Source organism: Schistocerca serialis, chromosome 3 (genome assembly GCF_023864345.2).
Source record: "Schistocerca serialis cubense isolate TAMUIC-IGC-003099 chromosome 3, iqSchSeri2.2, whole genome shotgun sequence".
NCBI lineage: Eukaryota > Metazoa > Arthropoda > Insecta > Orthoptera > Acrididae > Schistocerca > Schistocerca serialis.
Window position 1 is genome coordinate 557279694 of NC_064640.1, and position 26861 is coordinate 557306554.

At 44.0% G+C, this 26861-nt stretch overlaps 1 protein-coding gene across 1 annotated transcript in view; it reads left to right on the forward strand.

The window, feature by feature from the left end:
* The window catches only part of LOC126471011 (single-minded homolog 2), a 136438-nt gene extending 112391 nt beyond the window's left edge, over positions 1-24047 (forward strand). Inside the window, exons 7-10 of the mRNA XM_050099070.1 lie at positions 9685-9791; positions 16909-17056; positions 23402-23696; positions 23766-24047. Coding sequence (XP_049955027.1) covers positions 9685-9791; positions 16909-17056; positions 23402-23696; positions 23766-24047 — 832 coding nt within the window. The remainder of the gene's footprint in view (positions 1-9684; positions 9792-16908; positions 17057-23401; positions 23697-23765) is intronic.
* The last annotated feature ends 2814 nt before the right edge of the window (positions 24048-26861 follow it).

Sequence of the window (26861 nt, forward strand, 5' to 3'; positions counted from 1 at the left end):
ACGTTTCAACTATACCGTTGAAAACGTACATTCTGCGTCTACATCTACATGGATACTCTGCAAATCACATTTAAGTGCCTGGCAGAAGGTTCATCGGAACACCTTCACAATTCTCTATTATTCCAATCTCGTATAGCGCTCGGGAAGAATGAACACCTATATCTTTCCGTACGAGCTCTGATTTCCCTTATTTTATCTTTGTGATCGTTCCTCCCTGTGTAAGTCGGTGTCAACAAAATATTTTCGCATTCGGAGGAGAAAGTTGGTGATTGGAATTTCGTGAGAAGATTCCGTCGCAACGAAAAACGCCTTTCTTTTAATGATGTCCATCCCAAAACCTGTATCATTTCTATGACACTCTCTCCCATATTTCGCGGTAATACATTCGGTAATTAAACCTGTCTTAATTATCAATCATCTTTTTAAATAATAGTAATGTTTACAAAGATAATACTAAAAAAATGCAGTTAATCTTCAGCAAAGCTGTTTGTGAGTAATAAAGGGATGCATTGTGCATAAATAAACATAGTTCCTCCTACAATAAAATAGAAAATAGTGCAGTCAGTAGCATTGCCGAATCTCTGTGAAGTGATATACTTCAACACAGAACACACAGAGGAAACTTTAGACGCATATGGGTAGCCGTGAAAGCGTGAAAAAGCTACGTCTGTAAAATGCAGCTGATCCATCAACGTTTTAGTGCATCATATTCTCATTTACTGTGGACGTAAACATTTAAGTAATGTGATTTTCAGTTGACTTGTTTTTCTTCCATTGGTTCCTTAGTCACTAAAGTCTTGACTACCTGTGGTTGTGTATCACTTATAATCATTCCGTAGCTGTAGTACAAGATCTGAAGTGTGCAGAATTTTGGCTGTAGCAGTGCATAATTCTAAATATTCCTGTATCTCCTCTAAATGTGAGTCATTCGTCTACGAAACAAACTACCCAGTAACATGCGTCCGATCAATGTGTTCCCTAATCCATTATGAAGAAAATTGAATCAGATTAGGCCAGTATCAGCAATACTTATCTGCTGGCAAGTTTGAAAAACAATTCCTTCGCTTCATATCGTCAGGTGCAAATATTATCGACCGCCTACGACGGTTAGAGGTCTGCGCGGATTCGGATTTTGCTGTTGTTGTGGTTTTCAGTCCCAAGGCTGTTTTGATGCACCTCTATTCTAAGAGAACCTCTTCATATTATTATTATTATTACTATTACTATTATATTTATCTTCTTTGAGATGTACTCTGTCTATGCAACTAAAAAAAAGGCTGCTTCTTTTATGCCGCATGCGTTTTGCTTGCTTTTATTTAAAAAGCGTCCTCTGTGGCAATTTTTGGAATTTGTTATCGCATCTAAGTGCCACCTGGAATTATGACTCGTTGTTGTGTGTACATCAGGAGGTACGATTTTCGGGGTTTGCGAACGCAACTCATCTAAACACTTCACACGTTTTTAAAAAAGACATAGCGAATGTGATGTGTTTAGATGCTTGAAAACGCCGAAAAATGGATATTCTGGTGTATGCAGAAGAACAAGGGACAATTCCAGGGGATACATAAGTGATACCCAGAATTTAATAAAAAAAATCACTACTGAGGATCTTTCATAAATAAAGAAAAAATAACAACAACGAAGACTCTTCATTTCTGCGTAACTCTTGCAGCCGCCGTCCATTTTAACCTGCTTGCTTTAGTTAAGCCTTCGTCTCCCTCTACCATTTAAGCCCGCCACACTTCACTCCATTACCAAACTGACGACACCTTGATGTCTTCGGGCGCGTCTTACCAACCGATACACCCTTTTAGTCAAGCTGTGCCATTAATTTCTTTCCCCCACTAATTCTATTTAGTACCACCTCATTAATTATTCGATCCACTCTTCTAATTTTCAACATTCTTCTTTAACACGGCATTACAATTCTCTTCTTTTCTGAACTGCTTATCGTCCACGTTTCACTTCCGTACAAGGCTGCACTCCAGACAAATACCTTCAGAAAAGACGTTTTAACTGTTAAATTTACATTTTTGTTAACATATTTCTTCCTTTCTGAAACGCTTTTCTCACTATTGCAGTCTCCATGTTTTGTTCACTCCGTTTCTGCCATCGTCAGTTATTTTGCTGCCCATACAGCAGATATCATCGATTACCTTTAGTCTCCCTTTTCTTAAGGTAATTTCGTCAGTTCATTTTATTTAATTTGACTACATTCCATTAGGCTTATTTCACTTTTGTCGATGTTCATCACACGATCTCTTTCCAAGACACTATGCATTCCGTTCACCTGCACTTTCAAGTCCTTTACCATCTCTGACAGAATTACGATGTATTTAGCAAGCCTTAAAGGTTTCCTTTCTTCTTCCTGAACTTTTCGCTTTCCAAATTTCTCCTAGGCTTTATTTACTGCTTGCTCATTGTAAGCATTTGGTAATGTTGGGGAGAGACTACAACCCACTCTCACCCCTTTCGCAAGCATCTCCTCCCTTTCTAGTCCCTTGCGCGCGGATATCGAATAACTCTTTGGCGGATAAGAGCCTGCACCGATAGATATCAGCCGGTATATCTGCAGATATCCGCAGTTATAATTACTTTGTAAGTAAAATTTAAAAGACAGTGTGGGTGTTACGATTTTCATCTATTTGTATTAAATATGATAAGTAATTACTGTTTTAAGTCACTATTCTTAATCATTCGAGTCGGAGGGCCACTGTATTGTTTCGAATGCCGTGTTCTGATAAGGGCAGGTGATGTAAGGGTGAAAGATGGGGATACGCCCTTCTTCCTAGTTTTCGCGCAATTACGCGTACGTTCTGCTTCCATCAAACCAGACTTGCCGGCCGTGGTGCCCGAACGGTTCTAGGCGCTACAGTCTGGAACCGCGCGACCGCTACGGTCGCAGGGTCGAATCCTGCCTCGGGCATGGATGTGTGTGATGTCCTTAGGTTAGTTAGGTTTAAGTAGTTCTAAGTTCTAGGGGACTGATGACCTCAGAAGTTAAGTCCCGTAGTGCTCAGAGCCATTTGATTTGAAACCAGACTTGCATACCTCCAATCTCATTTACAGTAACAGAGATAGGTTAGGGCATAACCGAAAGTTGCCACAAAGCGACATGCTGTTCTATGATACTCGCTCCACTGGAATCTTCGTTCCATGGTCTGACTCATGTCTGTATGTCACATACGACATAAATAATTTTCAGTAGAAAATCAGTGAATGTATCAACGTTTCTATTAAATGTATTTATAAGTATGCAGTGGAACACTTATTATATTGAGAACTGTAGCACGTTAACGTGGTTTGCGTTTCTGTTGAACTGGCGTATCTTTGATAAACGAAGAATATAGACGTTTTTAACAATATGAAACAAATGATGACAACTCTTAACACTTCATTTGACTTCCCACTGTTGCGCAAATATTCCCCAGAAAAGTTCACAAAATCCATATACGTACTTATGGCAGGAAGCAATAATATCAAGAATGTGTCAGGCTGTGTTATATTAAAATGTGGTAGCGATAGGCCTCAATATTCTTAGTCAGTGAATTGCAAATTACCAGTTTCTTCCATTAACGGACGAATATTTAGGCTCCCATCAGAGCTTCGGCTACCGGACGGGTTAACTGGTTTAGAAAATTTTAATGTCCTTGGATGCGGTGAAGGATAAGGATCCTGCGTTTGCGGATAGCATGTCTCGCAGACCTCCAACGATAGTGTAGTCTCAAAAAGGAGCTTTCGATAATTATCGGTTAGAAATGATTTTGATCGAGGGAATTATCAGTGGAAGAGACAACGGAAATCCGTGATGGGGCGGCGGAGGGTCGTGTGAGAACTTGCGGTGGTCCGCCACCCACCTCCATGAAACGGGAGCCGCGTCATCTCGCGCGCACATAAAGATTGGGTTACGCATGGGGGCTCGGCCCGCCTGGGAAGATACTCGATATTCTACAGCCCGCAAATAGCCCTCTCGCCACAAGTAGCTCAGCCTCCGGTGTGATTTACGTCGTTCAACCAGCGCTCCCTGCCGCCTCTGTGCCACCGCTTCGTACACACGTGCCGCAATAAACACGTTGCCTGGTTTTCTCTATTTCTGAAAAGCACGTGCTGATTAGGTAACGTTAGCTTAGGAGGAAGCGCGGCGAGTCCGACTGAGGTCGCTGGCTGCTGCACTAGCTGGCCTGGCTGGATGTTAGGTGGTTTTTCGCAGTCACTTGGATTTGTGGTAGTTCATCATGGGTAATGCACATAAGCCGTTGAAACGAGAAAACACGCGGAAGAAAGTTTACACATACAGTGAAGGTTTCCTATGAGCATAAGACTGTGATCCGTGTCATTTTTCTGTACCTAAAGTTTTGTCAACGGTAAAATTATAAAAATTTTTAAAAAGGTTCTGTAATACTTTTTAAAATTTTCAAGAACTGTCTACATACTACCTCAATCGCATTTAATATTAGAAATTTTTTTTTGCGAGTCATGATCACTTTCGGTAGCTAACTACCATCTTTAGGTCGGAGAAGAAGCAAATCAAAAGAAAAATTGCCTTATGTAACAAGTTGTGTAAAAATTGCTGTTGACTTTCGTTAAAAAACTTACAGGGATTTAACATACCACTTACAGTATTATAAACGCACTAGCAGTCTGCAACACCTTTGCATCGTCCATAATATTCTAATTTAAAATCTCCAGGTAAAATCCCTTATGTAAAGTCTAAAACCAACACCGTTTTAGGCTGTACATAATGGATTTTATCTAAAGATTTAAAATAAGAATGTTATGGATGATGCAACGGTGTTGTATACTGCTAGTGCTCTTATAATACTAAGTGGTATGTTAATTTCCTGTAAATTTTTCATATAAGCCAACAGCAATTTTTAAATAACTTCTTAATTAAGACACTTTTCTGTTGGTTTGTCTTTGCTCAGCTCTGAAAATGGTTGCGATTGAGACAAAAAAATTTTTTTTGAAAGTTTTATAAAGTTTTACAGAAAGTTTTTAAAATTGTTATACCTTTGCATTTGATTATCTGCTGATAATCGCTTTCTCCTATTCTCACAATGCCGGATATATTCAATACAGTTTTGCGTCCTAGTGCTGCAGACATTTTCAGTCGCTATAAACCTGTAGTTAACTGATTTTTAAAATTTAAATACACGTAGGCGAAATGCATTATCTTCCTTGTGCCATTCTACACGCATGCGCGAAGTTGGACGGAGAATGTCCTCGTGTAGATGCGCTTAACACATGATAAAAGGAAGACGAGGGTTTGACCTCTTGTCGACGCCTAGGTCATTAGAGACGGAGATAAAGCTCGGAGTAATGAAGGACGAGAAATGGAGCCTTCACTGTCCTTCTCAATTGTCCTTCAATCACGAAATCCGTCTGACGGAAGCCACGGAAGACCTGAATCTGTAAGGCCGAACAGGTATTTGAACCGCCGCCCTCTCCAATAACAGTCCTGGGTCTTACCATAAAGCACGAAAAATAGTCTCTAATTATTTATTATACCTTCTCTAAGGTGGCGCCCTACAACGTAAGAAATTTTTGAAGATAACAAAAACTAGATATGAATATCGACCACTTCGTTATTCAGAAGGTAAATACTCGACAAATTTGAAGCTGACATACATATTGAAATTGTCATTGTTTTCTCTGAAGATCAGTGTAAACATGTACAGGGTGTTTTAGGAGCAATGTTAACTATTTTAGGAGGCGGCAGTATAGGCTAATTCGAATAAAACATTCCATATAACATGTGTCCAAGTTTTATTGGTTACAGAGATACAGCTGTTAGAATGTAACCCAAACAAATACTTACAGACGGTGTTGAGCAAAGGCAAATGATTAACCGCAAAGTTGATTTTCATAAATTCCACCTCTGACTTTTCGATGCACTTTCGAATTCTCTTAACAGCACCAGGTCGTCTTGGTGGTCTTTCATAAGAGCGGCAGTATTCACAATTCCAACGATCATTTCGTCTCTTGTGTTTACTTTGACTTTGTAGACTTTACCTTTCAATCAGCCCCACAGATAAAACTGTAAAGGATAAAGGTCCCAGGAACTTGGTTGCCGAGAAATGTGACCTTTTCTGCCGATCCATCTTCCGCGAAATGTTGGGTTTACATGTTGTGTAACCTTACGACTAGAATGTGTAAGGGACTTGTCGTGATGGAAGCAGTTACCCATCCTTGTAGCCAAAGGAAACATTTCCAAAAATGCCAGAACCTCCTTTTCAAGAACGTCTATATAAAGAGGCCCTGTTATATGATGTTTAAACGATACAGTCCACTCGACCAACAAATTACAACCACGGTTGAAAAGTTCAGTTATGTACATTCAAGAACAACTTTACAAACTGACCTTAAACAAACTGATAGTCGATAAACAAACCCATAAAAACTGGAGTACCAAGACGTGAAATAAAAACTGTAACTAGCCGCACCTCTGTAACCAATAAAAATTGGACGCTTGTTATATGGAATGTTATACTCAAATTAGTCTGTAATACCAGCCTAAGGCCTTTCCGCGTTGGGAAGTAACACTGACTGCCGTCAGATGACCAAAGTTAAACGCTGTCGGGCTTGGCTAGCAATTGTATGGGAGACCGTTCAGGTCTGCCGAGCGCTGTTGGCAAGCGGGCAGCAATCAGCACTTGTGAGGGCAATTGACGATCTGCTTGATAAATAAGTAACGGCTCCTTTCACGAAAGCACACAACGACCAGGAGGGCGGTGTGCTCACCACATGCCCATCCATATCCGCATCCAGTAACGCTTTGCACTCATGATGACACGGCGATCGGTCGGTACCGTTGGGCCTTTCGCGTCCTGTTCAGACGGAATAGGAGTAGTCTCTATTACCATTTCACAAAATATTTACCGCTGCTCGTGAAATATCCTGTATAAATGTATAGAACTGTGACACTAAACTGCGATGCTGAGTTACGTTTCATAGCTTTAAATGTCATAAAATAGCCAGCTAAGATGTGAAATAGGACACCATACGCATATAATGACGTAGCTTGGTCGCTTAGTGTGTACGTGTCACTTGCAAACCCAGTGCTCTCGGTCTTACACTTCAATCACCTTCAGTATGTTTTCTGTTACTTATTGCTCTGGTGATGATTTGTGAATGTGAAAAAAGGCAAGCTAAATCGTGGTTCGGAGTCCACATTAAACTATAGGTCACCGTATGAGTGACTGGTAACACACTTCTTATTTCAGAGGAAGGCAAGGACATGCCGCCTCCAACAAAGGCATGGCTAGTAAATATGGCTCTGAGCACTATGGGACTTAACATCTGTGGTCATCAGTCTCCTAGAACTTAGAACTACTTAACCCTAACTAACCTAAGGACATCACACACATCCATGCCCGAGGCAGGATTCGAACCTGCGACCGTAGCGGTCACGCGGTTCCAAACTGAAGCGCCTAGAACCGCGCGGCCACACTGGCCGGCTGCATGGCTAGTAAAGTACAGCGGTATTTCGTCCAACGTTCGAAGTGATGACACCATATAGAAAGAGCACCACAATCTTACGTGTTTGAACGTAGAGAAGTGGCACAAGGAGACGTTACGGAGCCAACATGTGAACGCCAGATACACGATTTGTTGTCGACAGTACCTTAGCTAGGACAAGAGCTGTGTTAATTAATACAAATATATTTAGTGCCAGATCAACGTATGAGATGATAGTTCCGCAACGCGGGATATCACCTGGAAGATGCAGAGGTGGGTCGCCAACTTTATGAATCTACACTTTTGTGCGTCGTTTTGGATAGTCGCAACCGATAATGTAAAAGCAATGTGTAAAACAACGCCTCAATTCCTCATCTTTTGTCGTACCACAATCGGTCTCAGACCATGAAGAACATTTTCGAGCGGTGCCTAAAGAGAATACACAAGCGAAACGCATTAGAAATAAGGTTATTATAGCGTCCAGTTTCCTAGAAACAGCAGCACACAGTCGCGCACCATGAATGTATCATCATGGGAAAGACATGTTCTTTGCATATATGTACAAATAATGTTCGCAACTGTTTCCGGGTGACAGCGCCTTTTAATACAGGGTGACAATTATTGAATTATATGAAAAAAAAACGTAAGTTAGTTACAAACTACGCCGTGCACACACTTTATTCAACATGTAAGTATCACTTCAGATATTCGGATTTAGGTTATGGCATGTTCGATATGCCTGCCATTATTGGCGATGATGTGGCGCAGACAAATAGCGAAATTCTGGATGAACCGCTGAAGTGCTGGAACATCGATGTTGTCGATGACCTCCTGAATGGCTCTTTTCCAGCTCAACCATGGTTTTGGGTTCGTTGCAGTACACCTTGTTAATGTAGCCCCGTTCGGTAGTCGCCGTGCCATCAAGGAATATCGCACCGAGAATCCCATGACTGGACGTTGCACACCACATAGTCACCCTTTGAGGTTGAAGAGACTTCTCGATAGCGAAATACGGATTCTCAGTCCCCCAAATGCGCCAATTTTGCTTATTGACGAACACGTTCAGATGAAAGTGGGCTTCGTCGCTAAGCCAAGCCGTATGCGCATACTAATTCCCATCATGCCCTGCGGCCAACCGTGCAGTTGGAACGGCCTAATGCAAACAGTTCAGAAGTTGTGCCGATTTTATTTTATATAGTTCAATAGTTGTCACCCATTATGTTTCCACGAGAATACTGTTTTCTAATACTGGACCTTCACTGATTTACGTTACTGTATTTCATTTTAAGTAATTGGAAAAAGAGGTTTTCAAATGTTTGACGCCAAAGCTGCCATTTATCTACTGGCTGACTATCTTCGGGCTTTGCCAACTTTCACAAGTTACCTATTACCGAAAACAAAGTTTGTTATGAGCGTATGTGTCGGATGTGGGTAACAATTTTGTTCGCTGTAATTGGGAAGCTTGTGAAAATGGGCAAAGCTCGAAACTAATCACCCAGTAAATAAATAACAGCTGTGATATTAAACATTTAAAAAGTCTTTTGTGCAATGTTTGAGAGCTGCATGACGCGACGTACTGAGAAAGTTTATTTTAACTAAGTACGCTGATGTTGCCTTTAGATAATTGGATGTTATAAAAACCTTATATCTGCGACATTTCGCTTCTTTATTTTCTTTACTCACCACTTGAAAGGACATTTCTAGATCTGAGACCGGTTGCGGCGGAATAAAAGACACGCAGCTGGATCGGAGTTTTACGTCGTACCTATATTGTCAATTTTCTGTCCTCTTCCTTTCGCGTATTGAGTGAGTGAAAAATAAGTGTCTAAATGCCTCTATACGCGCCCTAATCTGTCTTATCTTTTTGTCACTATCCCTACGCAAGATATACGTTGGTGGCAGCATAGAAGTCGCAGTGTTCTTCGTACACAGTTTCTCTAAATTTGCTAGACAGTATTGGACGTTACGAATTTACCCAAAAATATAGTGTAGAAAGCTATGCATAGCGAATGTGTAACATCACGAAACTCGCATTCACGCCTACCACGTTCCAGTTTCTCCCAGAACTTCCTCTTTTTCCGTTACTCTATTAATACGCTAGTTACCATTAGGAGATTGACATACATAGTACATCCTTAAGTTTTGTACTGATAGCTAACAATTGCAGAAATATGCAAGAATTTGTTTGAAGAAGGATGTGAGTGAGCACGGTGGTGCATTTTGCAGGGTGGCGCAGCTGACGGGCTACGAGCCGCAGGACCTGATCGAGAAGACGTTGTACCAGTATATCCACGGCTGCGACATGATGCACATGCGATACGCACACCATACGCGTAAGTATTCGCCTGTATCTAATAACAATCACTTATTTGTTTTCATCTCTGGGCAATCCATTTTAGAAAGAGCCTCGTTCCACACGTTACTTCAACGGACTACGAAGGCTATTCGAAAAGTAAGGTTCGATAGATCGCAAAATGAAAACGACAGTGCAAATCTGCTCATATGTGTTGGGCAGCGTCTCTAGTATGCCCGTCGATAGCGTCACATCGCTCTTTTCGGTTCCGAACGCACAGTGAGCACTTAAATATGCCTCGAAGATAGTGTCTTCCGTCAAGCATGAGCGCCTGTGAGAGATTTCGTCTGATTTCATGCATCCCACACAACGTAACTATTATGAATTTTTTTCTTCATGACTATTCAAATGGTTCAAATGGCTCTGAGCACTATGGGACTTAACATCTGAGGTCATCAGTCCCCTAGAACTTATAACTACTTAAACCTAACTAACCTAAGGACATCACACACATCCATGCCCGAGGCAGGATTCGAACCTGCGACCGTAGCGGTCTCGCGGTTCCAGACTGGAGCGCCTAGAACCGCACGGCGCCGGCCAGAGTGGCCGAGCGGTTAAAGGCGCTACAGTCTGGAACCGCACGACCGCTACGGTCGCAGGTTCGAATCCTGCCTCGGGCATGGATGTGTGTGGTGTCCTTAGGTTAGTTAGGTTTAAATAGTTCTAAGTTCTAGGGGACTTATGACCACAGCAGTTCAGTCCCATAGTGCTCAGAGCCATTTGAACCATTTTAGAACCGCACGGCCACCACGGCCGGCTTCATGACTATTCTCGGCTGCACACTACAGGGGCAATGAGGACGCTCTTGCAGTGTTTCCGATGGGAAGTGTTTGATCACCCACCATGTAGCACGGACTTGGCTCCCTCTGATGTTCATGTCTGCTCACACGAACCGCTGGCTATGATGACAGCATTTTGACACAGATAACGATTTGCAGACCAATGTCGAGAAGTGGTCGAAAGCACAGGTGGGTGCGTTCTATGATGAGAAATTTGCAAAGTTGGTACACCGCTACGTCATGTGTGTAAATCGGAGCGACGACTATGTAGAGAAGTAGCTGGAAAGTGTAGCAAATAAAACATTTTTGATTTTCCCTGTGGTTTCCATTTCGCGTCCGATCGGGCCTTACTTTCCGAATAACCCTCGTATATCGTGACGGAGCAAGAGTTTTCCTGTGTTGGTACACTGCTGAGACGCGGATAGTTGAAGTGTGGAAGCAGACTATGAGCGCGGCTCAACGGCAGCGGTGCGCCGCACCTAGCGCATCTGTGCCCCTCAGTTCGCATCTCCCATTTCAAAAGTCCTGCTCGTCGTTCCGTGGTTCCTTTCCTTTCTATGCTGATACTTTTGACTTTATTCTGGTCCAAGACCTCACGCAGTAGGTACAATACAATTTTTAAGTAAAATTATAATTTACAGTATTAAAACAAATTTAGTTAACATCACCGAGTCAACGCATTAAAACATGTCTAATAATACTACATCATGTCATGCGGTGATGAAAATCGTCTCCAACAACGTTTTCAGTTGTCCAAGCTCCAAAATTAGTCCAGAAAATATCGATCTGAGTAACCTTGTTTTTTGCTGTAACCATGATTTCTAAGGTGCACAGTTCATCCATTGCTCTGCAGATTAGCAAGTTGGATGGATCCTGTAATTCACCATATCTACACCGTTCGTAAGTACTAATGTAGCCCCATTTGTTCACAATTTATTTACACCCGTCCTTACGCGATTAAGGGCTTTCCAAGTCGTACAAGTGAATTCTAAACCCCCCAGAAAACTACTCTTTCGAGTTTTGCCATGGGCTATTGGAGACGAGTTTCGTCGTAGTTCTACTTGGCGTTTATTATGTGATAAAAAGATAGATTTGGTTGATAGTAAAAAGCTCGTTCTTGATTTCAGTCTCAGCAGCTGAGAAATATGTCCATACATAGAGTGTCTGGAATCTGTCTCTTGCTTTTGTTTTTCAGCTTCTGGAGCCATTCCTCTCCTTACTTCTGTGGGAACTGTGCCCATAAACTGATTGATCTGATTTACAGAGGATTTTTAATGCTGTCTGTCAGTAAGTACGTATAATTAGTAGTGGCTGACTTCAAAGTAGGACTGCTTCGACTTCGCATACGTCTGTATTTGTTCCGTCCACTGACCTAAACATTTCTGAATGTCATGTCTATGAGGCTGCTTCTGTCCTCCACTGGAACACCAGAGATGGGGTTGTGGCGGTACTGCGCAACAGTATCATCGACTCGCGTCACAGCTTTTGGTCGTCCTCGGATGAATTTTCTGGCTGCCGAATCTGTGGTTATAAACTGTTACCGCAATCTATAAATGGCAGAAAGATAGCTATTAAATAGTTGAGCACCACTAAGAGCACGATACTGCGGTAATAAAGACACCTGACTCGCATTCTGGAGGGCTGCGTTTCAAATCCGTAGGTACTCCATTCCCTTAAATCGCTTAAAGTTAATTCCAGAACGGTTCCTCTGAAAATAACGCTACTGAGCTCTTCCTTTCTTACTCTCATCCGAGCTTGTGTTCCAGCTGCCATTACGTCATCGTCGACGGGAAGTTAAAATCTAGTTTTCCTTCTTTTTCCACTGCCAAACATTATAGCTCGATGAAACTTGGACTATATACAGAAAGAACTTCTGTAGTAGAGTACAGAAGGAAACTGAAGAAAATACGCAGTGGGACGAACAGAAATGACACTTTTTTTTTCAAACACAATAATTAAACTGAAGTCAGCGCCATTTATGATGGTTCCCTGCATATTACAAAAGCCAGGCCCTCCGATGGGTTGCGAAATTAAAACCGCAGTGAAAACCCGGTGAAGCTTTGCGCAGTGTGGCATAATATTCTCTAGTATGTCCATATAACTTGTCACGTCGCACTGTTCAATTCTGAGCGCGCAGTGAACACGTAAAACTGCCGAGGAAATAATGTTTCCCCCCAAGTGTGAAGTGCCTGCTGAGAGATTTCGCCAGATTTCATGCAGCCAACATAACGTAAATTTCATGCATTTCCTTCCTCATGACAATTCTCGACCATATACTGCAGGTGAAACGAAGACGCTCCTACTTGGCTCCCTCTGATTTTAATCTCTTTGCTCACATGAACCTCTGGCTATGAGAAAAGTATTCTGGCACAGGCAATGAGCTGCACGCCACCGTGGGAAACTGCTGGATATCACAGGCGGCTGCCTCCTATGACGAGGGTATTGGAAAATTGGTACCACGGTAGGACTGCGTACAGAAGTAGCTAAATGTTGCAAGTAAAACATTTTTAATTTTCTCTGTGGTTTCCATTTCATGACTGATCGGAGGCTGAGAAAAAAATAGCCCTCGTGATAGGCTGGGAAAGTTAATTCTGAGGTCGAATGAAAAGTAGGCAAAATGATCATAAGTATCGATACATCGACTTTTGGAGAAATATCTGAGTACGATCGATGCTGATGTTGTATCGAATAGGAACTGTCGGTATTTTCTACGTCTCGGATTTTCAACATATTGAAAAGAGTGAGTGTAACTTAAAAAATTATTAGTTTTGAAACAAGAAACTGTTAGTATTTAAATTTGTTCGATTAGAAGTAGGGATTGTTCTACTTTAACCGCCCGTTAACGACAAGGTCATTGAGACGGGCCATAATCTCAGACTTGGGAAGAAAATGGTCCGTGCCCTTTCTAAAGAAGCAACCCGGCATTTGCCTGAGCGCTTTTAGGAAATCACGGAATAGCTGAATCTGGATGGTTGGACGGATATATGAGCTGCCGTCTTCCCACTGTGTCACCTCGCACGCTGTTCAATTAGTGGGCCGTCATTCCTGATATACACGCAAGTTATGTCACAAAATTCGTTTAGTTTTTATAAAAAAATGCATTTTAACATGTTCATTGCTTTTAAATTTACACTAAACCTATATAAATACAGATATCAGACAGAAAAATTTCTTCTAAATTGAAAATGGTATTTGGAAATTAGTAACATTAATGTACTTTGTTTAAATTCTACTTAACGTCTTAGTTCAGTGCTGAATCAGAGAAATGACACTAAAAAATAGTCTCAATTTAAATACCCTTAGAGTCTCAGTTGCATACTCTGAAAAATGCATCAAAAAGCGTTGTGGGCATCAAGAGTCGAACTCGGATGTAAATAACGGCCCGACGTAATTAATAGTTCGCATTCATGTTGAAGCCTAAGCAACGAATACACGAAAGAGCACAGTACAACTAGCAGGACCTGAAGAAAACGTCTGGGTCGGCTGTCGAAGTATCGTGTATAATACGGAAACGACAGCTCGACTGAGTACCCGGAAGCACACATTTAAAGATTGAGACATATAGTTTGTATCGTTTATATATTTTCAGTACCATCAGTCGTATACTGGTAAGGTGAAGCGTACTTAATATGTCACTGTTTCCGCTGTTTTCACTGAATACTCCAGTTCACTCTTCTTCACCATCACTCACACGTCTTCTACGAATCTCCTGGTGTTCCCTAAGTAACTTGTTGGAGGTTCTAGTTGCAGCGTTATCGATTTCTGCCCGGGTTACATGGAAGCGTTAGCTTTGAAATACGTGATTTGCGTAATGCTGGTACCGAGCTGCTCAGGTATGCCACAGCACACACCTCCGCCATACAACACAGTAAGGCAGCTCGTAAGGGCAGGGTCTCGTCGGCAGGGGTACGAGTCCCCCCCTCGCCAGGCACCCATATTAGCTGCTGGCCCAACGGTAGTCCTAAGCCAACAGCGCTCGTGATTTAATTTTCTTTTTACAGCCCGGTCGTAGCACGAGTAGTTAATCCAGAGGCAGAGTGCCCCTAGTAGGGGAGGATGGGGGCGGGGGCGCGGCGCACGCGCAAGGATGTGTAACTAAGCTATTTATGGATGTCTCCTCCGGTGAATCAGATAATGACATAATACGGCGCCGCCGCCTGAGCAAACACGCGCCCGATAGCGGCCAGGCGCAACTTTAATGAATCCTGCTAATGATTTAATACTGCCGCCTGTCCACTCGCAAGAACTTGCACGCAGTCGCATCCATTATTGCGCCGAATTGGCCGTGCTGTCTGTTCGAAGGAAGGAGGGCTCGTCAGAATTAAACGTCCCGTCGACACACAGGTCGTTAGAAGCGGAACGCTAGAGCCATCTGTGACTGGTCGCCGTAACAGTTTCCCCTTCGATCCGGATCTGGCATACCTCCTTGTCGCGCAAGCTAGCGCGCTGCGTATTAAACTACGCAAACAGGCCAACTGGAAATGTACAGCCAAGGATAAAAACTTACGGAAAACTGGATCTTTCAAGCAACAGAGAACTGGGGAAGCCTCTCGGAAAAGATGTGTCTGCACAGTAGAAGTTTAGGACTTGTGCAGTTGTATGGTTACTCTGTAATTCACAATTAAGCGGTTGACAGAGGATTTATCGAACCACCTTTAAGCTACTTCTCTACCATTCCACACTCGAATAGCGCGAGGGAAAAACGAACACTTTCCGTGCGAGCTCTGATTTCTCTTATTTTATTATGATGATCCTTCCTCCCAATGTAGGTGGGTGCCAACAAAATATTTTCACACTCTGAGGAAAAAGCTAGTGACTGAAATGTCATGAGAAGGTCCTGCCGTAGCGAAAACCCTTTTGTTTTAATGACTACCACCTCAATTCGTGTGTCATATTCGTGGTACTCACTACCCTCTTTTGCGTTGAATGGTGTGATAGACCACGTAGACACGCGTCTTATTCTAGAAACAGTTAACCCCCCTTCCTTTCTCGAAGTACTACCATATAACTTGAAGGCAATCAAATCTTACAAAAGGAGGCAACTTACAAACAGATAACGTCCGACAAAAGATGAAACCGTTTGCCTACTGCCTAATTTGACACTTACGTACTTAGCTAGCCAGTCGCAGCAAAGAGGTTTGGAGGAACGCAAATACCGATAGCCCGTTCAGCTCTAAATCATTGCGCCATCTCGCTTTGTAGTCTACTGTTGGGCTGCTGAAAGAAAGTCTGCCACTAACTATTAATTTTTCATTTTTCAAGCACGAGAGAACTTACCGTCTGGGGTCCATGATGATTGTTTACTTCTTGTGACTGTTATGTGAGTTACTTCACATTTATCTATACAGTGCGTCCCAGAAATGTGACAAACTTCGAGAGGTTGTAGAGGTTGTCTTGGGGAACAAATCGTGGACAGGTACCCGTTTCCGGAAACATAATCCAACGACGCTACAGAGCGTCGAAGTTAGATGCGCCGGCACCTGTCACTAGGTAATCCCTTCGGCAGCAAACGCGATTTTCTACGTTGACGGACCGCAGGCAGAACGTCTCACAATGTTGTTTGTTATTCACTGATTAAGACTGATTACCACGATAGCCACTGGAGAAGATGGAGCTGGCTGCTGCGTATAAAGGCCTAGTCTCTTGTGAATGCGATGCTACTTTGACGTGACTGATGACGGTATCGGACACAGGTTTCCATCTGCATTTCACTCTACCTCAGTATACCGAAAAACGGTGGACATTTTGGAGGTTTCCGGGAGAAAAATAAACTGCAGATGGAAACCGTCATCCAGAAAGACAACAGAGCACCGCATTCGTAGGAAACAAGGCTTGTCTACGTGGCAGTTAGCTCTATATTCTAGACTGGCGATTGTGCCAGTCAGTTGCGATTCCTAGACATCCCGCCTACGGTCCGTCAGGGCACGAAGTCACGTTTGCTGCCAGAGGGGATGGCCTTGTGGCAAGCGCCGACGCCTGTAACTTCGACGCTCTGTAGCGTTGTTGGATGACGTTTCCGGACACGGGTTTCTATCCTCAATTTACTCCTCAAGACAACCTTTACAACCCCTTGCAGTTTGTCGCGACATTTCAGGGACACCCTGTATATTCAAGAATGAATGGCGTTTTACAGAGTACTGCTATGTTTCAAAACACTGTTTCGTGTTGTTCTGCAGCTTTCCATGAAGCAGAAATATTGACTGAAGTCCTACCGTTACTGTATTTTATGACTGCCAATTTAGTCGTGTGCTTTTATTACTAAAACATGTAGTCCCTTGTGGGTAGCGACTAGCATTTGAATAATGTGTGTTTTGACAGTTTTGTTCAAGGGCCAAGTAACAACGAAATACTACCGGTTTCTGACGAAGGATGGTGGCTGGGTGTGGATGCAGAGCTACGCCACGATCGTCCACAATAGCCGATCCTCGCGGCCTCATTGCGTCGTTAGCGTCAACTACGTGCTCAGGTAAGTACGCGCCACTACAGGCTCCAACTAACCGACTAAAACTGTTGCTGCCGTACAGACTGGGAAGACAAGACTGAACTAATTACCACGCGCAAAGAGGCATGTAAACAGTCATTCTTCCCGCCCTCCATACGCCAATGCAATGGGAAGTAACCCTAATGCGTGGTACTATGGGAAGAGCCCTCTGCCATGCACTTCACAGTGGTCTGCAGTTTATATGTAGGTATAGACATCGATTACGGCCAGTGACGCAGTGCCTATTTCAGACTTCAGCTTATAAACCACCGGGAGAACAATGTGCTGATCCCACGCCCCGCAACACCGCTATAGGCTGAGGATGACACGGCGGTCGGTCGGTTCCGATTGGCCAGCCTGAGCCCAGAACGGCGGAGCTTTCACACACAGCGTTACCAAAATTCGTGGGAAAGAACCGGATCTGATGTCGGTCGTCGCCTTCTGAAGTCTATGCGGTGCTTTAGTCTCCGTACAGTCCTGGTACATATAGTTTGCTGACGCCTCATATTCAAATCGACGGCTACGTGACTCCGAGTTGACCGTCGATCCCCCATATAACTCTGTAGAGGAGACATCAAGTCTGTTCGTCAAACACTTGTGGTAGTCCTCAGTAGCGGTTTCCGCTTGTGGAAACATTGTCTCTGCGAGACTGAAAGTCCACCTTAGACGCCGTTGACCTCGGAAATCCGAATTCTTCTGTAATATCCAGTTTCCTATGACCTATGTGTCTTTCACCACTTATCGTCCCACGACCAAATCTGGTTAACTCACGATGTGCTGCCTTGTTCACAACGCATCTGTCGGTAACTGCTCAGACAGCGCCTCTATACTCGTATCTTATGCCGCACGCAGGCGCAATATTCGTGCGTCGTACACAGCATTTCTTCAAATGGGGCAATCCTTCCTCTGAATTTTGACCACTCAGTTTATATTCTGTTTTTACTTCATTTTTCGTGACTGAATGCTTTGAGGCCCTCTGCAATCCACCTTACGGTGTACTAAAGAGTACTTGATGCACTACTATATTTCCCCATTTCCCCCTTTCCTGTTTAAACATTTCATGTTACTGTATCTATATTAATCTTTTCCTCGTCGATATATTCATTTCATTTCAGGACATTTACTTCAGTTCAAAAGTTCATTTTTAGGCAATAGAGACCTCTTCGTTATAGTAACAACCACAGCCGTAAATTTACTCAATGAAGGCGAGTTATTCCACACAGAGTAATATTTATTGAGGCCCCTTCTTTGTTGCAGAACTAGTTTCGTTTTATATAAGCATTTTGGAGAGTTGACATGCGCTACTATCAATATGAGAGTAAATAATAATGAATAATAGCTACGCGCAGCTGCAGTACATTGTTACTGTTTTCATCTCTGTGACACCTGCTCGCTGTTACGCCTATGTCGCAAGTCAGTGACATGGCTGTTCGACTGATGGTAGGTAGGGTGCGGCGTTTCTTCGCTTCGACAGTAGAATGGGGAGGGTGGGGGACCAATCACCAAAGCCGCCCTTTACGCCCGGGAAAGTTCAAATGGTTCAAATGTCTCTGAGCACCATGGGACTTAACATCGGAGGTCATCAGTCCCCTAGAACTTAGAACTACTTAAACCTAACTAACCGAAGGACATCACACACATCCATACCCGAGGCAGGATTCGAACCTGCGACCGTAGCAGTCGCGCGGTTCCGGACTGAAGCGCCTAGAACCGCTCGGCCATCGCGGCCTGCACGCCTGGGAAAGATCCTCGGTACTCATTTGATAGCAAGATGAGTTGACCAGAAGGAACTGGAACGAGGAAAAATACCCGCCCCTAACTGGGACTGAACCCGAAACCTCCAGAGCCAGAGTCTGTTCCTGTACCCACTTTTTCCTTTATTCTTTTTTTTATTCAAGGAAGGAGGGCGTGGAAGTGAGGGCGGGGAGGGCAGAGTGGGCGGGTGTTGTAATCCGAGGCCTAACCACGCAGTCAGTGTATTAGGAGTGATGAGGCGAGGCGAAATAAACAGTGGGAACATTCTTAGTATAATTTTTTTATATTTTTTATTTTTATTTCCTTTATACCACACCTAAAATGGCTGTAATTGACACCGCATCGTGAAGTAAGTAAACGAAACAAACAATTTCGGAAAGGTAATGTATATGGGGAAACGAAAAATGTGCTTCGTACATGTTGCACCGCTACTCTCCTTACGCTTGATTATCCAGGTATGTCTTCACACATGTCGTAGGTTATTCCAGCAGTATCCGGTCGTGTTGTCGTCAGCTCAGTCAGTGGGAATCTCCTCCTACCTGTTGATCCAGCTGCGTGGAGGGTTGCGTAGGGCACTCCCTAAGTATTAGAAAAATATTGCCTATACTTCGGGTTCCGTACAATATTACAATGACGTTCTTGTTGGTAGTTCCAAAAGCCCAATACATCTTTAGGACCATCGTGAAATAAATATTTCACCGCGTGCCCACGGACCCACGTGACTGCGCTGGTTCTGGTGCGCGGGAAATACGGTTCATCTGGAAAAAGAAGAAACCTACGTGCGATATGTTTCGGGTTCACCCGTAGAAACAAAACTTGTAGCACCAAGCGCCATACGTCTTCTGCCGCGTCACATCTGAGGCGGTGCTCGCCCTTGTCTGATTGCCCACTAAACCAACAAGGCCACCGCTGTTAGGTATTGTTCAATAATACCTATGTACTGTGGCAGCCGAGCATAACTAGTACATGTAATTTTTGACACCCGTTTTGACTGTAGCATATGCAGAAATTCGAAAATGGATATGTAGGCCCAGGCTGATTGCTTGGCTAACAAGGAGACCACACGACAATCGGATATTTGTAATTTCTTATATTTATGATACGTGACTATCACAGCTCAGACATTAGTCCAACAAAGAAATTTCATCCAACTCTAAAAAGGTTGGAGAACATCGAATTTGAAATTTTCCGAGCATCTTTCACTCCCTAAGCTAAGAAAATGTTTCGAAGGACCACATCAAGGGTACACGAGTGGGCCCCCAGCTCAGAAAGCCCATGTCGATGATGTTTCGTTGAATGGTTCGCACGATGACACTTGATGGCCCAGCATCGAAATCTGCAGCAATTTGCGGAAGGGTTAAACGATTCTCTTCAGTCGTCGTTGGTCCCGTTCTTGCAGGATCTTTTTGCGGCCGCAGCGATGTCGGCAATTTTATGTTTTACCGGATTCCTGATATTCATGGTACACTCGTCAAATGGTCGCACGGGAAAATCCTCACTTCGTCGCTACCTCGGAGATGCTGTGTCCCGTTGCTCGAGCGCGGACTATACACCACGTTCAAACTCAATTAAATCTTGATAACCTGCATTGTAGCAGCAGTAACCGTTTTAACAACTGCGCCGGACACTTGTCGTATGTGGGCGTTGCTGACCGCAGCGCCGTATTCTGCCTGTTTACATATCTCCGTATTTGAATACGCATGCGTATACGAATTTCTTCGGCGCTTCAGTGTATGTCATGGACAGATACGAAAGTTCCTCGTGGCCCATCGGTACGACAATTAACTCCTGACAAACGCGAGAGTGGAAGTCGTTGAAAGCTTGAGTTTATAAACAAATCTCACGCGGCAAGAAATCTGAGAAACATTTAACCATAGCTTGCGATTTCTAGACTTACTTGTCATTTTCGAGACTCTTAGTTTTCCCACTACTTTATTTATTCCTCATTTAGCCTCATCAGATTCGGACCATAAGGTCGTCTGTTACATCTCACCAGGAATAACACATAAACATATTTCGTAATAACCACAATAATAATAATTTGTACTATTAATAAAAAATAATTATTGGCAATTATAATGACAGTAATACTAATAATGATGATAAAATAATGGAGGCAACTAGAATTATAGTGATTAGTAATTACCTATCAAGGTCAGCAATAATTATTTGCATTATTAATAAAAGTAAAAATTGGCAGTAATAATAATTTTTATTCTTGGAAAGTTAGCTGGGAAATCTGGAAACTGATATATGTAAAAATATAAAAGTCTGAATATGAAGTAGTGTGATAAGAGGATTTGCTGGTGCCAACTCATCCGGATCTCCCAGAAGATAAGGATTAATTAAGGATAATATAATTAATTATGATGCTATTTATGCAAATGTGATTGAGTCCTTAAATGAAAGTAAGGGTGGAACGGAATTTTTTAAGTACCTCCAGTTAGTCCTAAAAGGTTATTTGAGCCCATCTGGTGTCCATATGGCCTAGAGTACTTCTCAGCTTAGTGGTTATTGCAGCTTATTCCTATTTTAGTCACGTATGGAACGCGTGGATTTTTATTGCCTAACTGCCTCTTAGCGCACTGTACTTAATGTAATCTTGTCTGCGCGATCCTTATGGGAGTGACACATACAGATATTTAGTACACAATCCGATCAAAAGCATCCGGACACCTATTAGAGGACATTAATGTGAGGTGTTTCCACTCTTCGCCATTATGACGGCTTGAACTCCATCGGGAACACTTTCAGTCAATAACTGTTCTTCCTTAAGAGCCCATTCTTCTTTAAGAGCCGAAACCGGAAAGCTAGTGATGTTGGATGCTGGAATCTGAAGCGAAATAGACGTTGTAACTCATCCCAAAGGCGTTCGATTAGGTTCGGGTTGGGACCCTGGACAGGCCAGTCCATTTTAGGAATGTTATTGCTCGCAGATCATTACCTGACAGATGCAGCATTGTCATGCTAATACAAATAGTCATGGTCTCTGAACTGTCCTAGTGTAAGCAAAACACAATGTTGTAAAACACGTTTATATATCGTCTCGCATTTAGCGGTTTCTTAAGTGCAATAAGGGGACCCACCCTACTCACGAAAAACACACCATTACCGGAAAACCCCCGTTCTGTACTTCACTGCTGGCTCGGTACTTGATGGCATGTAACGTTCTTCAGGCATTCGTCAAACCCAAATCGTTCCATCGGATTGCCACAGGGAATGGTGTAATTCATGACTCCAAGTCAGTCGTTTCCAGCGATCCACTGTTAAGTGGCATTGCCACGCTGGATTAGCCGAGAGGTCTCAGGCGCTGAAGTCATGGACTGTGCGGCTGGTCCCGGCGGAGGTTCGAGTCCTCCCTCGGGCATGGGTGTGTGTGTTTGTCCTTAGGATAGTTTAGTTTAAGTAGTGTGTAAGCTTAGGGACTGATGACCTTAGCAGTTAACTCCCATAAGATTTCACACACATTTGAACATTTTGTTAAGTGGCATTGCTCTCTACACCAGCTCAAGCATCGCTAAACACTGACTACACATATGTGCGACTTATGAGAAGCTACTCGACCATTATATCCCTTTTTTTTAACTCCCCACGCGCAGTCATTGTGGTAGCTCAACTCGTGGTAGCTTTGGAACTCGGGAGTGATTCCTTCCTCTGGATTCGTGCAGTGTTTTAGAGCCACATTCGCAGTGCTCGACAGTCTCTTTCCGTCAGTACACGAGGTCTGCCTCGTCTGTGTTTGGTTGTGGTTGTTCTTTCGCGTTTCCACTTCACAATGACATCACTAACAGTCGACTAGGGCAACTTTAGAAGGGTCGAAATTTCTTTGATGGGTTTGTTACTCAGCTGACTTTCCGTGACCAGTCCATTTTAGAAGTCAGTAGGCTCTTCTGATCGACACATTCTGCCGCTACTGCTTCTCTATTAATAATACTGTCCGCCTACTTTTATAGCAGAGAGTCCGCCCCTGTTGACATCATGTGGTCGCCGGCCGGAGTGGCCGAGCGGTTCTAGGCGCTACAGTCTGGAAACGCGCGACCGCTACGGTCGCAGGTTAGAATCCTGCCTCGGGCATGGATGTGTGTGATGTTATTAGGTTAGTCAGGTTTAAGTATCTTTAAGTTCCAGGGGGCTGATGACCTCAGAAGTTAAGTCCCATAGTGCTCAGAGCCATTTGAACCATTTGAACATCATGTGGTCAATTCCGCGTTACATAAGGACGCTCGGCTACTTCTGAACAGATAGTGTGTATTCCTAGATCCGTCGCGTAAAGTTGTTTCTCTAAACTTTGTACTCAGGTTGCTGCGCCCGGTTAGAAGAGCGCCTCCCGGTTTGGGGAGCCGGCCGGAGTGGCCGAGCGGTTCTAGGCGCTACAGTCTGGAACCGCGCGACCGCTACGATCGCAGGTTCGAATCCTGCCTCGGGCATGTATGTATGTCATGTCCTTAGGTTAGTTAAGTAGTTCTACGTTCTAGGGGACTGATGACCTCAGAAGTTAAGTCCCATAGTGCCCAGGGCCATTTTTTTTTGTTTTTGTTTTTGTTTGGGGAGCTTACAGTATGTTGTGGTTTGCAGCGAGCAGGAGTTGAAGGAGCTGGTGCTGAACGTGGAGCAGATCGCGGGCCGCGAGGAGCTGGGGTCTGAGGGCCCGCCGGCCAAGGCGCGCTCGCCCGTGCGGCAGGCCAAGTTCCGGCCGCTGGCGGCGCCGGCTGCCGCGCCCACGCCCGACGACGACTACAGCGACTCGTCGAGCGGCGCGCTCGCCGGCTACGCGGCCGACTACGTGGGGCCGCCCCCGCAGTACCCCGCAGCCGGCGGCTACGAGGAGCCCGCCTTCTACTCCGAGCTGTTCTACCCGTACGCCGAGCCGGCGGCGGCGCCCGCCTCCGTCCCCGCGGCCGGCACGCCGCCGCAGCTGGGCCTGGTGCAGCCGCAGCAGCGGCCGTTCAGCTCGTCGTCCAGCAGCTGCAGCAGCTCGGAGAGCGACGTGCAGCCGCCGGCCTTCTGCATGCCGCTGCACGGGCCCGCCGCGCCCCAGCAGCCGCAGTTCGGCCTCGCCTGCAGCTTCGGCGACGGCCAGCAGGGCGCCGGCCAGCCCTACCACCACCACCACCACCACCACCATCACCACCAGCAGCAGGCGGCGCTGGCGCAGCCCGGCTACACCAGCGTCATCGTCGACACGCAGCAGTACCAGCTGGCCAACGAGTACGTCCGCTGACTGGCGCGCGACGCGGAAGCCGCCGCCGGCGGTCGCACTGACGCTGCCCGGGAATGGCAGTGAAGACCCAGCCGCTCCGCGAGAGGCCGACCCGTCGCCGGCGTCGGCGCGCCTCGACTCCGCGGCTGACGGTGGCGCCTCTCACGCGCCGCACCTCTTCCCCAAACGCACCTCCGGCCCCAGACGGTCGGGAACGGGACGACTTGCGGCCAGATCTCGCTAGTGCGCCAGACGGAACGTAGAACCGCTCCGCGCCAAGAGAGGAGCTACGCCATTCGACACTTCAGGTTTCCGACGAGTGAGACTGCGATTCTCCATCCTCACTGTACCCTACTGCTCTCTGATGACGTGTTTCCTCACAACTGCCAACTGTGACCGTCACAGAAGCACCTTCGTCTGCTAAATGGAGTATCTTATTTTTGTCGTCAGGTGTGGACGTGCAGAAATCGTCGGAGTGTGGCGTCGGAGGTTCTCCGTTACGTCTCGAATGTACGTCGATAAGAAGCTTCGGCTTCTGTGAGGTTCGATCTGTGCGAGAACGAATAGTAACAGTCTAAAGCGCAATTTCTTTTACTTCTGTTTTCTGGTGACCAGTTGCAGTTATCATAACCGTCATCTGTGTTTGTATTTTCGTAATTGTGGACAGAAGATGGTTACGGCAACTGAAACTGTTTACCACCTATAAAAGTAAAGGAAATTATCATTTAGACTGTCACTATTTTTGTATGTGAGTAACATTTTGGAAAGTGCAGGACTGTACTGATGAGATCTCGTGGCCCTGGCTGGTATGCCACGGCCGGATTGCACCACTCCCCCCCCCCCCCCCCCCCGCCCCATACAAACTCCTGCTCCCTGCACCTCACACTTCTTGTCTCCTTTATGATTCTCCTGAAAAATTTCTCTTTTTTGCAATGCGGTGTTGCCAGCTCAGAGGCACCCACTCCAACCACCTCCACCACCGCCATAGTTCACTGCATCACTTATCATCCATAAACACAACAACAGGCAACCCTCATAATTAATTAATTGGCTGCAAAAGTACATATCCTCGACTCTTATTTGCTCAGCAAATGATACCAACCTAATGCTTAATCATGAGAAACTTGTTTGCTCCTTATTTTTACGATGGTCTTTTGTCACCCCACTCTGCCCGAATCCTCGGCACTGGCCGAGCTTTTTTCTCCCCGGTATGGCCCTGGAAGAATGTATCGCTAGATACTTCTGGCCTAAGTACGGGTAGCTATACTGGCCGGATCCTGCAGAAATACTAGATATGTCGTGTGACACCATTGTAGCAGACGTCTTGCCACCTGTTGAAATATCGGTGCTAATATTCGCTTCACTAAATGAAACTTTGAAGTAATATTCTTATGCACTGTGGTAGTGTACCTCAGAATGTGAAAAGGTGGTGTATAAGAAACTGACTGTTAATACAAGTGGCAGTGGAATAACTTTCAATTCTTTTATACTTTAGAAAAGAAATTTAAAAAAAAAACTTTTTGATCTGAGCTAAGAAATGGAACTATTTCAGTGTGTCAAAACCACAATCTCTCTGCAAACTGTCAACTTGTGGTTGTGATATTAGCGGAGGTCCTCGACTGAGGTGGGCTATTTTATAGTGGAAATTGTGCAGAAACTGTCAAAGCAGACAAAACTTTTAATAGTGCTGCCTAATACTGGCTAGCCGATGTGTGCGTAGTGTATATTGTCGTTTGCCGTTGGATAATTGTGTGATAAACTACAGATAAAACTTTGGTAACATGCAGGTTTCTTCTTAAAGAGGCAGAAAGGTTGTTAAATGAAGACACAAGCAACTCTTTTCAGTTACAATGACTGTTACTTATAAAATAACAAAGTGTGAACCTTCAAATCCAATGCTGTGTTCCACTGTAATCAGCATTTTTAAAATGGTTACAACTGAGTGGCCCAAAAGATGAAATTTTCTTCAAATGTATTTTTGTAATGATAAGAAAGTGTGTGTGTGCCAGTTAAAATAATTAGTTGACTGTATCTTGGAAATCTGTTGTAGTGAGTTATTGTGAAGATAAACTATATTGTATGTCTCAGTCATAAGTTGTTTACTTTTCCCAGAAACTGTGGAATTACAGTGAAGTATTCAGACACAGATCTCAGATTTAATGAAATTATTATATTGTTAGAAAATTACTTAAAAGCCTGTCTATCAGGATCACATTTTCACACCTTTCTGGAAGTTGTTTTGGCCTTTATATTTGAAGTATATGAAGTAGCCATCATTAAAATGTGGAAACTTGACACTGATTAATGGGCTTTCAGAACCCTATGTTTTAGCTACGGCTAAAAGGAGGATGTGAAAATAGGGGGAAAATGGTACAGATGTAAAAAGAAAGAATAGAAACCTCTTTGTCAAAAGAGGTACCTTGGATGGAACCCAGTTCAGTAGAGTTCCAGAGACAAGATCTTAATTTTCAGTTTTTAGCTTATTCTTACATTGTGATGTACTAACATCCTGTGAATGTGTACTTTTTCTTTTGAATTTCACATGTTACATACTTAATTACTCTCTTATCTTAATTTCAACCTCTTGACATAATATCTGGCAACTTAGGCTTGAGTGTACAATTTCTTTCATCACTTTTCTGTGTTGTTGGCCTGATTCACATGAAAGAAACATTTGCTTCTGAAAGTTCAGCATTCAGTGTTTTAGCCCTATAATTTTAAAGAACATATACAATGCATCTATCACAGTTTAGTACTAATATTTCAAATTTCTCTGTTATTTTCAAATTATATTTGTGTTTTCTACAGTAACTAAAAGTTGTTGATGGAATAAAA